Below are 13,907 nucleotides of genomic sequence, written 5' to 3' on the forward strand. Positions count from 1 at the left end.
TAGAGATTTTATAAGTTTTGTCTGAAACTTATTATTAAATGAGTATACTTTGGGTATTAAAATGAACATATATATTTTTAAAAGTAAAAGTATTAAAATGAGCAAATTAATTACTTTGGATATTAAACCGGGTAGAAAAATCTTGGGTATTAAAGCGCTTAACGAAATTTAGTTGAGATATTTTTATGGAATTTTCCCTTGAAAAAACTAAACTAAACTTCAAAAAATATTTTTGAGAAATGACTAAAAGATGGAATTGATTCGAGGATTTAATATAAGAAACAGAGGACACTAAAGGCAAAGCCATAACCTCTTGTGAGTTTGCGTTGGATCATTCGGGTTTCGCCCAAACATTGTGCCGGTTCCCACCGGTTTGCTTAAAGTTATGTTTCGTTTCAGCCGTAACGGATTTAAATGGATAGGTTCTGCTTACTTTATTACCTTTAATATTCTCAAGTTCTCGAAATCCACATGATTTGGCCAACCGCTAATAAGCTATGTTTGCTATTTTTTTCAAAGATGTGTCCATCAAATTCTCCAAGTCATTCATTCCATAAATCTAAACTTAGTATTCGATTCATTTCATTATATATAACAGTTCAAGAAAAAAACATCTCATCAGTATATATCATCAATCATGAAAAAAGTTTATTTGTTGTGCTTATGTTGCATCACCATCTTGGCAACAATTTTAAGCTTCAATGTAGTTTCAGCACAGGGAATAGCCGTGAACGCGCCAAACACGATTAAAGATATTGAGTCGTACATATCTAACAGAGCCATTGGGTTTGTTTTAAAGCTGGAGGATGAGTGTCCGATAAGAGAAAAGCTAAGATCATTCTTTGAGAAACTAAAGGATCTCTTGAAGTTGGAGTCCTCTGTTACACCGATGATCGAAGAAAATGAGCCCAAAACATTCATGTCCCATATGAAATCGAAAGCCGATAATCTCCTCCAAACGATGTTGATAATTGGGAGAGGACTGGTGAGTTTCAGTGACAGAAAAAGCTCATCCTTTTGAATGACTCAAATAAATGTTTTTACTGATTGTTGATTGTGAGTGTTGATCTACGGCTTATTAATTGGTTTACTTGCTTTTAAATTATTTTTAATAAATGCTTTCGAATTTAGAAAATATATTTTGATATAAAAAATATTGAAATTTAAATATGAACATTTGGTTTTTGTATAACGTAAATTACAAATATTTGGATTTGAAGAATCAAAGTTCTAGTCTTATGTGGCGAATACTGAACTAACTTCCATGACCACCCATCTATGCTTCAAGGACTTGTGGAACTAACCAATGATTTTTATTTTTGTGAATACGACAGTTGAGTTCAAGTGTAAGGAAGGAGATGTTCAAAGTGGTGAAATCGCTCACTGAGTTACATGCTGCGATTGGTAAAGTTATTATGGAGAAACATATAAAAGGGGACGGATCAATGTCGCTTTCTTTGGAACAAAAGAACGCCGTCGAAAATGCAGTATCTCAATGGGAAGTAACAATCACCCGAATCGTGAAGATTGTTGTAGAAGTTAAGTCGAAAAGTTCAAGTGCGGCTTTAGGGGAAGAGAGCAGTACTACTGATCAAAACAATACTTCGGTGAATGAAACCATGTTGGAGTCAAATAAAGGAAATTTTGAGTCCATGCAAGAAAATGCAGATGACGTTAGTGAAAGCAATGAAGATTCCAAAAACGATGTAGCAATGAAGGCTAAAGAAGGCAATAGAGTGGAAGATGTTAAAGGAGGTAATATTTTTTTTTAGGAAGAAAAAACAAAAAACGTAGACTCTAATATATTTTTTTGTCAACAATGTAGATGTGAATAATGAGAAGCAATTAGAAGTTCAAGGAGGAAATATTGATTCGAATACTAATACGAGTTTGGAAGCTAAAGAGGATATTAACTCGGAGGTCGAGGCTAATACTGATGGAAGTTCCATTACTAAGAACTTGGAAGAAGCTAAAGGAAATGGTGGAGTTTTAACAAATGATAATAACTTGGAGAACAAAGGGAGTGAGGTTACAATAAATGATGGAGATCACATGAAGGCAAATGGTGAACAGACTCAAGAAAATAATGGAGAACTAGTGATGAATGAAAATTTGGAGAACAACAAAGATAATAAAGACGTGAAGGATGATGGATTGGTAGAGACTAAGAAAAATCATGAAACTTCTATGGAAGAAAATCGAAAACATACTCAAGGAGGAACTGAAGTTTCTATGAATGGAGAAACAATGCATACCAAAAATGGAAATGTTGATTCTAATAAGGAGAAGGAAGTAGAGGTTCGAGGAGAAAGTATTGGAAACTCCACTAAAGATGTAAATTTGGAGAATAAAGAAGATTTTAAAGGAGGTAATGGAGTTTTTTTTAGAAAATAAAACAACAAATATTAAATGTCAAAAATTAGACACTAATATCTTTTATTCTCTACAAATGTAGATGCAAATAGTGAGCATAAATTAGAGGTTCAAGGAGGAAGCATTGGAGATTCACAAATTAACAAGAATTTAGATACTAAAGAAGATGTTAAGTCGGAGGTTGATGCTAGAAATGATGGAAGTTTCATGAATGAAAAGTCGGAAGCTCAAGGAAATGATGAAGTTTCTACAAAGAATACTAACTTGGAAAATAAAGGAAGTGAGGCTACATCAAATGATGAATACCACACAAAAGAAAATGGGAAAAATACTCAAGAAAAGAATGGAGAACTAGTGAATGATGAGAACTTGGAGAACAGTAAAGATAATAAAGAAGTGAAGGATAATGGATTGGTGGAGGCTAACACAGATCATGAAAATTCTACGGAAGAAAAGCGAGAACATATTCAAGGAGGCACTGAAGTTTCTATGAATGGAAAAATGATGCATACCAAAAGTGGAAATGCTGATTCTAATAAGGAGAATGAAGTAGAGGTTCAAGGAGAAAGTATTGGAGACACCACTAAAGATGTAAATTTTGAGAATAAAGAAGACCTTAAAAGAGGTAATGAAGTTATTTAGAACGAAAAACAACAAATATTAAAGGTCAAATGTAGTCTGTTAATATCTTTTGTTTGTCCACAAATGTAGATGCTAATAGTGAGAAGACATTAGAGGTTCAAGAAGGAAGTATTGGAGATTCACACATTAACAAGAATTTGGATACTAAAGAGAATGTTAAGTCAGAGGTTGATGCTAGAAATGATGGAAGTTCCATGACTGAGTTGGAAGACACTAAAGGAAATGGTCAACTTTTTACAAATGATACTACCTTGGAGAATAAAGAGAGTGAGGCTAGAACATATGATGAAGATCACACAAAAGAAAATGGGGAAGATACTCAAGAAAATAATGGAGAACTAGTGAAAGATGCAAACTTGGAGAACAACAAAGATAATAAAGAAGTGAAGGATGATGGATTTGTAGAGACTAAGACAAATCATGAAAATTCTACCGAAGAAAAGAGAGAACATACTCAAAGAGGCACTGAAGTCTCTATGAATGGAGACGTGATGCCTACCAAAGGTGGACATGTAAATTCTAATAAGGAGAGTGTATTAAAATTTCAAGGAGAAATTATTGGGGACTCAACCAAAGATATAAATTTGGAGAATAAAGATGTTAAGTCAGAAGTAGAGACTAATAAAAATGATGAAAGTTCCATGAAGGAAAAACAAGGATATTCTCATGGAAACGATCGAGTTTCAACAAAAGATCAAAACTTGGAGAGCGTAGGAGCACACGAAGAGACTATGAATCACAAAACAGTAGATGCTATGAAAAATAACGGAGATCACTTGAAGAAAAAAAGGGAAGAAAATCAACAAAACAACAAAGAATCAACGAAGGATGAGAACTCAGAGAACAAAGAGGATAAAAAGGAATTTAAGGACAATGGATTAGTAGAGACGAAGACAAGTAATGAAAATTCTGTAAAAGAAAACAAGGAAGAGGCTCAAGGAAGTAATGAAGTTTCGATGGACGGTCAAATGGATTCCTTAGGAGTAAATGTGGATTCTAATAATAAGACGACTGTAGAGTTTAAAAAAAGACATGTTGAAGACTCGAATAAAGATTCTAAACCTAAGGTAGAGGCAATAAAAAATGAAGGCAATTCCATGGAAGGGAAGGGAGAAGTGGCTGAAGGGAACGATGGAGTATCAATAGAGGATACGAACTTAGAGAACATCAAAGATGAAAAAGAGTTAAAAAATAATATACCATCAGAGACGAAGACCAACAAAGAAACTACTATGGAAGAAAAGAAAGAGAAGGATCATGTAGACAATGATGAGTTCACATATGGTGGAAATAAGAACGAGTCTAAAGATGATAAGTTGGACGAGATTAAGAAAAATAAGAAAGAGCATATGGATAAAAAGTGGCGAGAGGCTAAGGGAAATGAAAAAAACATTATGAGAGGACACTCAAAAGAGGTTAGTATTGACAACAAAGGTTACAAGAAAGAGATTAAGGATGGAAAACCGTTGGAAGTTAAAGAAAATAAGGAAAACAAAGAAGAAACTCAAAGAAGCAGTAGTGGACAATACACAAACGTAGACAATAAAAAAGGTAAGGATGACAAATCAGTAGAGGTTAAGGAAAATAAGGAAAGTTCTAAGAATAGAAAACAAGAAAAAATGCAAGGAAGCGGTAGAGATACAACTAAGGTAGACAGAAAAGAGCCTATAGAGGCAAGGTTAGAGAATACAAAAAAAGATAGAAGCTCTGTAGATAACATGAACATAGAGCTTCAAAAAGGAAGTGAAGAGTCAATGAAAGAAGAGGAAAGAAAAGAGCATGAAAAAAATAAATCTACGAAAATTGAAGAAGAGAAAAAGAAAGAGAAAGAGCATGAAGAACACAAATCCAAAAAGAAAGAAGAAGATAAAAGGAAAGAGCATGAAAAAAATAAGTTGACGAAAAATGAAGATGAGAAAAAGAAGCAAAAAGAGCATGAAAAACACAAATCCAAAAAGAAAGAAGAAGAGAAAAGGAAAGAACACGAAGAAAACAAATCCAAGAGAAATGAAGAAGAGAAAAAGAAACAGAAAAAGAAACAGAAAAAGCACGAAGAACACATATCCAAAAAGAAAGAAGAAGAGAAAATGAAAGAACACGAAGAAAACAAATCCAAGAGAAATGAAGAAGAGAAAAAGAAACAGAAAAAGCACGAAGAACACATATCCAAAAAGAAGGAAAAAGAAAAAAGGAAAGAGCAGGAAAGAAAAAAATTGAAGAATGAAGAAGACAAAAAGAAGCAGAAAGAGCACGAAGAACACATATCCAAAAAGAAGGAAGAAGATAAAAGGAAAGAGCACGAGAAAAACAAATCGAAGAAAAATGAAGAAGAGAAAAAGAAGCAGAAATACCACAAAGAACACATATCCAAAAAGAAGGAAGAAGCGAAAAGGAAAGAGAATGAAAAAAACAAATTGAAGAAATATGAAGAAGAGAAAAAAAGGCAGAAAGAGCACGAAGAACAAATATCCAAAAAGAAAGAAGAAAAGAAAAGGATAAAGCACGAAAGAAACAAATTGAAGAATGAAGAAGAGAAAAAGAAGCAGAAAGAGCACGAAGAACACATATCCAAAAAGAAAGAAGAAGAGAAAAAGAAAGAGCACGAAAAAAATAAAACAAAGAAAAATGAAGAAAAGAAAAAGATGCAGAAAGAGCACGAAGAACACATATCCAAAAAGACAGAAGAAGAGAAAAGAATAGAGCACAAAGAACACATATCTAAAAAGAAGAAAGAAAAAGAAAGGAAAGAGCACGAAAATTACAAATCGAAGAAAAATGAAGAAGATAAAAAGAAGCAGAAAGAGCACAAAGAACACTTATCCAAAAAGAAAGAAGAAAAGCAAAGGATAGAGCTCGAAAAAAACAAATTGAAGAAAGAAGAAGAGAAGAAGAAGCAAAAAGAGCACGAAGAACACATATCCAAAAAGAAGGAAGAAGAGAAAAGGAAAGAGCACGAAAAAAACAAATCCGAGAAAAATGAAAAAGAGAAAAAGAAGCAGAAAGAGCATGGAGAATACATATCCAGAAAGAAAGAAAAAGATAAAAGGATAGAACACGAAAGAAACAAACTGAAGAATGAAGAAGAGAAAAAGAAGCATAAAGAGCACGAAGAACACAAATCCAAAAAGAAAGAAGAAGAGAAAAAGAACGAGCACGAAAGAAACAAATCAAGAAAAAATGAAGAAGAGAAAAAGAAGCAGAAAGAGCAGGAAGAATACTTATCCAAAAAGAAAGATGAAGAGAAAAGGAAAGAACATGAAAGAAACAAATTGAGAAAAAATGAAGAAGAGAAGAAGAAGCAGAAAGAGCACGAAGAACACATATCCCAAAAGAAAGAAGAAGATAAAAGGAAAGAGCATGAAGAACACACGTCCAAGAAGAAAGAAGAGGAGAAAAGAAAAGAACACGAAGAAAACAAAGCCAAAAAAATTGAAGAAGAGAAAAGGAAAGAGCACGAAAAAAACAAATCCAAGAAAAATGAAGATAAAAAGAGTGAACATGAACAATACAAATCTAAGAAAACGCACAAAGAAAACGAATCCAATGAAAATGAAGAAGAGAAAATGAAAAAGAGAGAATATGAAGAAACCAAATCCAAGAAAAATGAAGAACAAAAGAAGAGAGAACATGAAAAAAACAAATCGAATGAAAATGAAAAAGAGAAAAAGAAAGAACACGAAGAAAACAAATTTAAAAAAGAAGAAGAAGAGAAAAAGATGAAAAGAGACTATGATAATAACAAATCTAAAAAAAATAAAGAAGATGGAAAAGAGAAGACAAAAGAAAACGTAAAAATGTCTAGCGATGATAAATCAAAAGATCATGAAAAAGAAATGCTAGTAAATGCTCAAGAAAAGAGTGAGGAAAGTGAAAAGGAAATGCATGCAGAGACTCTATCAAGGAGTGAGGAATCAGATAAAGAAATGCAAGCAGATGCTCCAACGAAGAGTGAGGAATCTGTAAAAGAAATGCAAACAAAGACTCATGCAAGGAGTGAAGAATCTGAGAAAAAAATACAAGCAGAGGCTCAAGCAAGGAGTGAAGAACCTGAGAAAAAAATGCAAGCAGAAGCTCAAGCAAAAAGTAAGGAATCTGAAAAAGAAACGCAAACAAAAGATCAAGCACAGAATGAAGAACCAGAGAAAGAAATGCAAGCAAAGGCTCACATTGAAAATGAGGAATCCGAGAAAGAAATGCAAGCAGAAGCTCACGCAAAGAGTGAGGAATCTGAAAAAGAAATGCAAGCAGAAGCTCAAGCAAAGAGTGCTGAATTTGAGAAAAGAAAGAACGCAAAGGCTCAAGCAGAAAATGAAGATTCCTCGATAAAAAAGCAAGAAGAAATTCAAGAAACAAATGTGGGTGAGAAGAAAGATCAAGGTGATCTTAAAGAGGAAAGTTCCGCAGATGGCAAAACAACTGAAATCAAAGAAGGTTCTATAGAAGAAGGCTCCAAAGATGGTGAAAGTGTTGAAAACAATGGAGTTAATGAAGAAGCCATGGAAGAACATTCCAAAGATGGCAAGGTAGTTGAAACCAATGGAGGTAAAGAAGATTCCATGGAAGAAGGTCCCAAAGATGAAAAGTTAATTAAAGATAATGAAAACACAACTGAAATAAGTGGAGGCAAAAATTCTACGGTGGGAGATTCTGATGATGGTAAGATAGTGGAAAACAATGGTGGCAAAGAAGATTCCCTGGAGGAAGGTGAAGATGGTAAGCCAGTTGAAATGCATGGAGGTAAAAATTCCACTGAAGAAGTTTCTAAAGATAGTACGGCAGAAATTAATGGCGGTAAAGAAGATTCAATAGAAGAAAGCTCTAAGGATGGTGATATAGATGAAATAAATAGTGATAAAGAAGAATCCATGAAGGAAGGTTCTGAAAATGGTAAGACAGCTGACATCGATGGAATAAAAGAAGTTCCAATAGAAGAAGGTTCTAAAGATGGTAAGACACTTGAGAATAACAATAATAGTACAGAAAATTCAGTGGAGGAAGGTTCTAAAGATAGTAAGACAGTAGAAGTCAATGAAGGCCAAGATAAATCCATGGAGAAAGGTAATGGAAGTCAAGATGTAACCATGGAAGAAGCTTCAAAGGATGGTAATACAACTGAACTAAATGGAAGTAAAGATAACTCAATGGAGGAAGGTTCCACAGATGGTAATACAGTTGAAACGGATGGAGTCAAAGAAGATTCCATGAAAGATAAGGCGACGCAGGTTCAAGGAAACAATAATAGCTCCACAAGCGATACATCAATGGCGACAGAGGTTCAAGGACATAATAGTAGCTCCACAAGCGATACATCAACAGATGTTAAAGGAGGCAACATATACATCAGTGAAGATTCTACAAAGAATAAGACACTTGAAGCTCAAGGTGGAGGTGCTGGTGACTCAACGAATGGTGAAACAGAAGAGACTGCAGAGAGTAATGATTCCATGAACAACCAAAACGTGCAGCATGTTGAAGGAGATAACATAGACATCAATGAAGATTCTACAAAGAACAAGACAATGGAAGCTCAAGGTGGAGGTGCTGGAGACTCAACGAATGGTGAAACAGAAGAGACTACAGAGAGTAATGATACTATGAACAACCAAAACGTGCAGCATGGAGAAAACAATGCAAATTCCATAAATAACCAAACATCAGAAAGTTCCTCAACGGAAAAAAAAGTGACAACAGATATCGAGAGCAGTACTTCAAAAGAAGTCACAAGTTTCATATCAAACCTTGAGCACAAATCACCAGGAACACAAGAGTTCCAGAGCTTCTTCCAGAAGCTTAAAGACTACATGAAATACGCATGGCCGGTATCTTCAACATTTGAGGCAACGGACTCAAGATCCTACATGAGTGAGATGACAAATATGGCAACAAAAGTCTCGGATGCTATGGCTGTCTTGCAAGCCAAGAAACTTGGGTCAGGACTGGTGAGTTAACCTAAAACAACTAAAAGAAAAATCCAAGAAAGTAGAGGATCATAACGGAAACTTTGATCTGGTTTTCTTTGACAGATGAAAACAACACTACAAGGATATCAACAAGAGGTGATGAAGACTCTTACCATCTTGCAATCGGTTTTGAGCAAAGCAGTATCGGGACAACAAAGCCAGAACCCTGGCTCCTTGACGCTTACGTTATCACAACAACAAGCAATTAAGGAAATAACTTTGAAATGGGAACAAGTGATGTCTCAGTTCGTAAGAGTTGCTACGGAGAGTGAAAAACAATTTTCAATGGAGACTTCCACTGGAAACGGCTTTCATATGAAAAAGAGTTTTAGCTCTAGCTCTAGTAGTAGCTCGAGTTCAAGCCCGGGTTTGGATTTCAATCTCAACAGTGAAAGTCCGGAGATGGTGGATGTGAATAGCTAGAGAGTACATTATGTAGATAAAAATATGATTATGGTTCATTAGAATTTTACACTGTTGTAAAATAAACCCAAGTCGCCTTGAGGTTTAGACTTTTAATTCTAGGGTGGGTACAATATAGATCGGAATACAAATTGTGAACTTGGGATGTAAATTTTTTTCTCGTGGATATGCAAGTAGCAGCAATTACTCACTCATACCATGTATATATACATTTAGGACTTGGATCATTATGCATATGTTTGTGTGTTTTGTTGGAGACAATTTTTTTGTTTCCTTTAGTGTTTTATCTGCATTATTCCGGTGAATTAGAGTTGATTCTGAACTTGTGGAATACGTCTATAGACTTGCAAAGATTATTATTTATATTTTTACTTGGACTCGTTAAGATTCAGGGTAACATAAACATCCAAAAGATACCATCATAAAGAAAACTTCCCACGGAAGGATAAAGTTAAATATGGCTAGAAGATTAAGATTTCACTTCGCGATGATTTGATGTAGATCGAATCAATGGATTTACAGAAGCAATCATTTCAGAATCTTGAATTGGAGAAAAAATGATTTAACGAAACATTTGTTTTATAAATTTTTATGTACCATTTCTTATAACGAAGTTCACGTGGAATATATATATATATATATAATTTTTTTTTTGTAACAACACGTGAAAAAATATTAACTTTAGAAATATTATTAGTTAAAAAAAACAATATTATAATAGTATTTCGTTGTCAAAAATAACAATTAAGAGAACGACTGAAAATCTGATAATATTTATTTGAATGTTAGGCTCAGTGTATGCGAACTTGTTATTTGAATGTTTCCGGCTCGTAAACTTTTATGAACTTGTTTCTCTCTGGCAAAAAAAAATAAAAATAAAAATCCTTTGTAACTTTTACTTTCTCAAATTTGAAGTATCATGTACTCATAATTTATTATATTCATATTTTACAACATAATTAAAAAAAAAAATCCTAAATTGTCCATGCAGTAAAAGCTAACGCATGTAGGTGATTCTCTAGTATTTAGCAAAAACATTCTACAGCTCGCTGTTGTAAATTAGCAGGGCCGTCTCTTTATTGAAGTTATAGGATTGATATATGTTTGTCCTGAACCTACGAGTTTAATTAGACGTTGCCGGAGCTTTTCTCTTCTGAGGAATGGCTGAAGGAGCTCTTGTCTGAGGATTTTGAGTGCGTCTTTTGATAGTTGGAAGAACCTTCATACCTCGTAGAGCCAGTTTTTCCTTTGAAAGATTTGCCTTCGGAGGCTCCTTCAGCTAAACCTGAACCACCCTGTGTACTTCCTTGGGCACTTGTTGTGGAGCTTCCTTTAGCAGAATATCCACTATTCTTTGAACTTGCTCCTGCAGCTGAGCTATCAGTTGTACTTCCACTCGGCCCACCTGCGGAGGCTCCTCCAGCTTGGTAAGATGAGCTTCCAGTTTCACTTCCAGTGAAAGAGCTCCCACCACTACCAGAAGGACTCCCGGTGGGGCTCCCCATGGTGTTTCCACCTGTAGAATCTGAGTAGGAATCTCCATTATTCATGGAGCTTTCTCCTGCGGCGGTGGTTTTAGTTGAACCTCCACTTGCACCTCCGGAAGTGCTTTCCGCACTGGCGCTTCCACCAGTGGCGATTTTACTGTCCTCAGAAGAATTTCCACCACCCATAGAACTTGATTCTTCCGTAGACATATTAGATGTATTTCCGCTTGAACCACCAGCACCAGAGGTTTCACCACCAGCACTTTCACCTGAGCGTGAGCTATCATCAGTTGGACTTCCACTTGCGCCACCAGCAGAGGTTCCACCGCCGCCGCTTCCACCATTAGAGCTTCCACCACCGGCACCAGTCATACTTTGGGTGTCAACAGAGCTTCCACCATTAGAGCTTCCACCACCGGCACCAGTTGTACTTCCGGTATCACCAGAGCTTCCACCCTCGGTACCCGTTGTACTTCCGGTATCACCAGAGCTTCCACTAGCAGCACCAGTTGTACTTCCGGTATCACCAGAGTTTCCACCCTCGGCACCCGTTGTACTTCTGGTATCACCAGAGCTTCCACCAGCAGCACCAGTTGTACTTCCGGTATCACTAGAGCTTCCACCCCCGGCACCAGTTGTACTTCCGGTATCACCAGAGCTTCCACCCTCGGCACCTGTTGTACTTCCGGTATCACCAGAGCTTCCACCAGCAGCACCAGTTGTACTTCCGGTATCACCAGAGCTTCCACCCCCAGCACCAGTTGTACTTCCGGTATCACCAGAGCTTCCACCCGCGGCACCCATTGTACTTCCGGTATCACCAGAGCTTCCACCAGCGGCACCAGTTGTACTTCCGGTATCACTAGAACTTCCACCCTCGGCACCAGTTGTACTTCCGGTATCACCAGAGCTTCCACCCCCAGCACCAGTTGTACTTGCGGTATCACCAGAGCTTCCACCCCGAGCACTAGTTGTACTTCCGGTATCACCAGAGCTTCCACCAGCAGCACCAGTTGTACTTCCGGTATCACCAGAGCTTCCACCCCCAGCACCAGTTGTACTTCCGGTATCACCAGAGCTTCCACCCGCGGCACCCATTGTACTTCCGGTATCACCAGAGCTTCCACCACCACCCATGGAACTTCCTCCTGCTGCAGTTGAGCTATCAGTTGGGCTTCCACCCGGGCTACCGCCTCCACCGCCAGCAGGACTTCCAGTTTCACTAGACGGAGTACCACTGTCGGAGGATGGACTTCCACTGCCACCAGTACTTCCATCTCCCATACCAGTGTTTCCAGCTCCCATGGAGGAAGAACCACTGCCTGAGCTACCACCTCCAGTCCCTCCAGCTCCGGGGTAGGGAAAACCACTTCCAGAGCTTCCATCTCCAGCGCTTCCAGCTCCCATGGAGGAGGTACCACCGCCAGAGCTTCCACCTCCAGCGCTTCCAGCTCCCAAGGAGGAGGCACCACCGCCGGAGCTACCACCTCCAGCACTTCCAGCTCCCATGGAGGAAGAACCACTGCCGGAGCTTCCACCTCCAGCATTTCCAGCGTCGTCATCTCCACCTCCAATGCCAAGAGATGGGAGATCAATATCACCGTCACCAGTCTTCTCACGTACAGTTTTCACAAACTGACCAATCACTTGTGCCCATTTCATCATAGATGTGATCAGCACTCTCCTTTGTTCACTTGTCATTGTTAGTGAACCGCTCCTCTTATACTCAGCCATAACTTTTCCCATCGACATCAAACTTTCAATCAACTTGCTTGTATCCGCCTACCACAAAGCCAAAAAAAAAAGATAACACTCATCAAAAACATTTTTTCATTTCAAATTTAGATGAACATGTACTAATACTCAAATGAGATAACAAAATATAAACTCTTACCGATGCTTTGACACCCAATGCAGTGATGGCCTTGAAGAGCCCCTCAGAATGTGCTTTCAACTGAGACTCAAATTCTGACGATGAAGACTTCCCTGCTGTTGAGTTTATGAAGATCAAAAAAGCCTTCAGCTTTGAGAAGAACTCCTTGTACTCCACTTTCGAGGAGCATAAGCTCTCAAGGTTGTCTATAAATCTAATCATAATCTTGAAAGCGAAAGGTTCAAACTCGTTGGCCAGTCTAGGAAGTTTCCTCAAGTAATGCCTTAATAAGAAACCTCCTTGCGCTTCATATACCGTACTTGATGCTACTATTATACACATTAGACATATTGCTAAAGGAAATCTTGTCATTTTCCTGTTAGATGGAAAAAAAAAGAACTAGAGTGATTTATTAAATTTTTTTTTTTAAGTTTCTATTTTTTTTTGTTTATTGAATGATTTTATTTCATAAAAGAACTCGTTTATATAGATGCTTAAGAACGCTAAATTTGCTTTAAGAGAAATTGGTGGATCCATCGAAGGCCGAGAGAGAGAATAGCAAAATGTTAATGGCTCTCGTGTTCCATAACCGATTAAGACGGTAAATTGTGTTTCTACCATTCAATTAGAAAATAAATATATCACTGTTATAAATAATACTATGGATGTCAAAACCGACCCGGTCCATAATCAGCCCAATACCAAAAAAAAAGAGAGAGGCGGCCACGCATGGAGAGAGAGAGAGAGGCGATTTACCTAGTTAGAGAAAAAGAAACCCTATTTTCTTTTCCTTATATTTGTACATTTTCCATATTTATGTTTTTCCTTTTATCTCTTTGTAATTCTCATATATAAGGGCACTTTATGTTTGAGTAATAAAACAAGAACTTACAGATTCTAAATCCTTAAGTTTACAACACGTTATCAACACAAAACTCTAAAACACCCTGAGCCAAAAAAAAATCGATAAACCCTAAAACCCTAACCGTACCCGGCGTATCCGACGAACCCTAATCCGATCGTGTCTCTTGTTCTAGCTCACGTCCCCGATCAGCTCCAGCCCCAAGGCGTTCCTGATCCTAGACGAACTCAGCCCCATCTCGCATCCAGCTCGCGTTCCAGACAGCAAGCGTCCCGTTCGCATCAGAC

At 37.3% G+C, this 13,907-nt stretch overlaps 2 protein-coding genes across 2 annotated transcripts; one reads left to right on the top strand and one right to left on the bottom strand.

Annotated features, from left to right (window-relative positions):
• Positions 1 to 610: 610 nt before the first annotated feature.
• LOC106421551 (trichohyalin-like) lies at positions 611 to 9,544 on the top strand. Its single transcript, XM_048749216.1, has 7 exons — positions 611 to 985; positions 1,335 to 1,755; positions 1,826 to 2,368; positions 2,456 to 2,998; positions 3,085 to 4,904; positions 5,112 to 8,954; positions 9,039 to 9,544. The coding sequence occupies exons 1-7, from the start codon at positions 638 to 640 to the stop codon at positions 9,396 to 9,398; spliced, it is 7,878 nt and encodes a 2,625-aa protein (XP_048605173.1). The 5' UTR covers positions 611 to 637; the 3' UTR covers positions 9,399 to 9,544.
• A 722-nt stretch (positions 9,545 to 10,266) lies between these two features.
• Positions 10,267 to 13,219, bottom strand: LOC111210342 (loricrin-like). The gene is made up of 2 exons (XM_048746992.1): positions 12,780 to 13,219; positions 10,267 to 12,667 (listed from the first exon to the last, which is right to left on the bottom strand). Exons 1-2 carry the CDS (start codon positions 13,128 to 13,130, stop codon positions 10,526 to 10,528), a joined length of 2,493 nt encoding a protein of 830 aa, XP_048602949.1. The 5' UTR covers positions 13,131 to 13,219; the 3' UTR covers positions 10,267 to 10,525.
• Between the last annotated feature and the right edge of the window lie 688 nt (positions 13,220 to 13,907).

This window comes from Brassica napus, chromosome C2 (genome assembly GCF_020379485.1).
Source record: "Brassica napus cultivar Da-Ae chromosome C2, Da-Ae, whole genome shotgun sequence".
Taxonomy (NCBI): Eukaryota; Viridiplantae; Streptophyta; class Magnoliopsida; order Brassicales; family Brassicaceae; genus Brassica; species Brassica napus.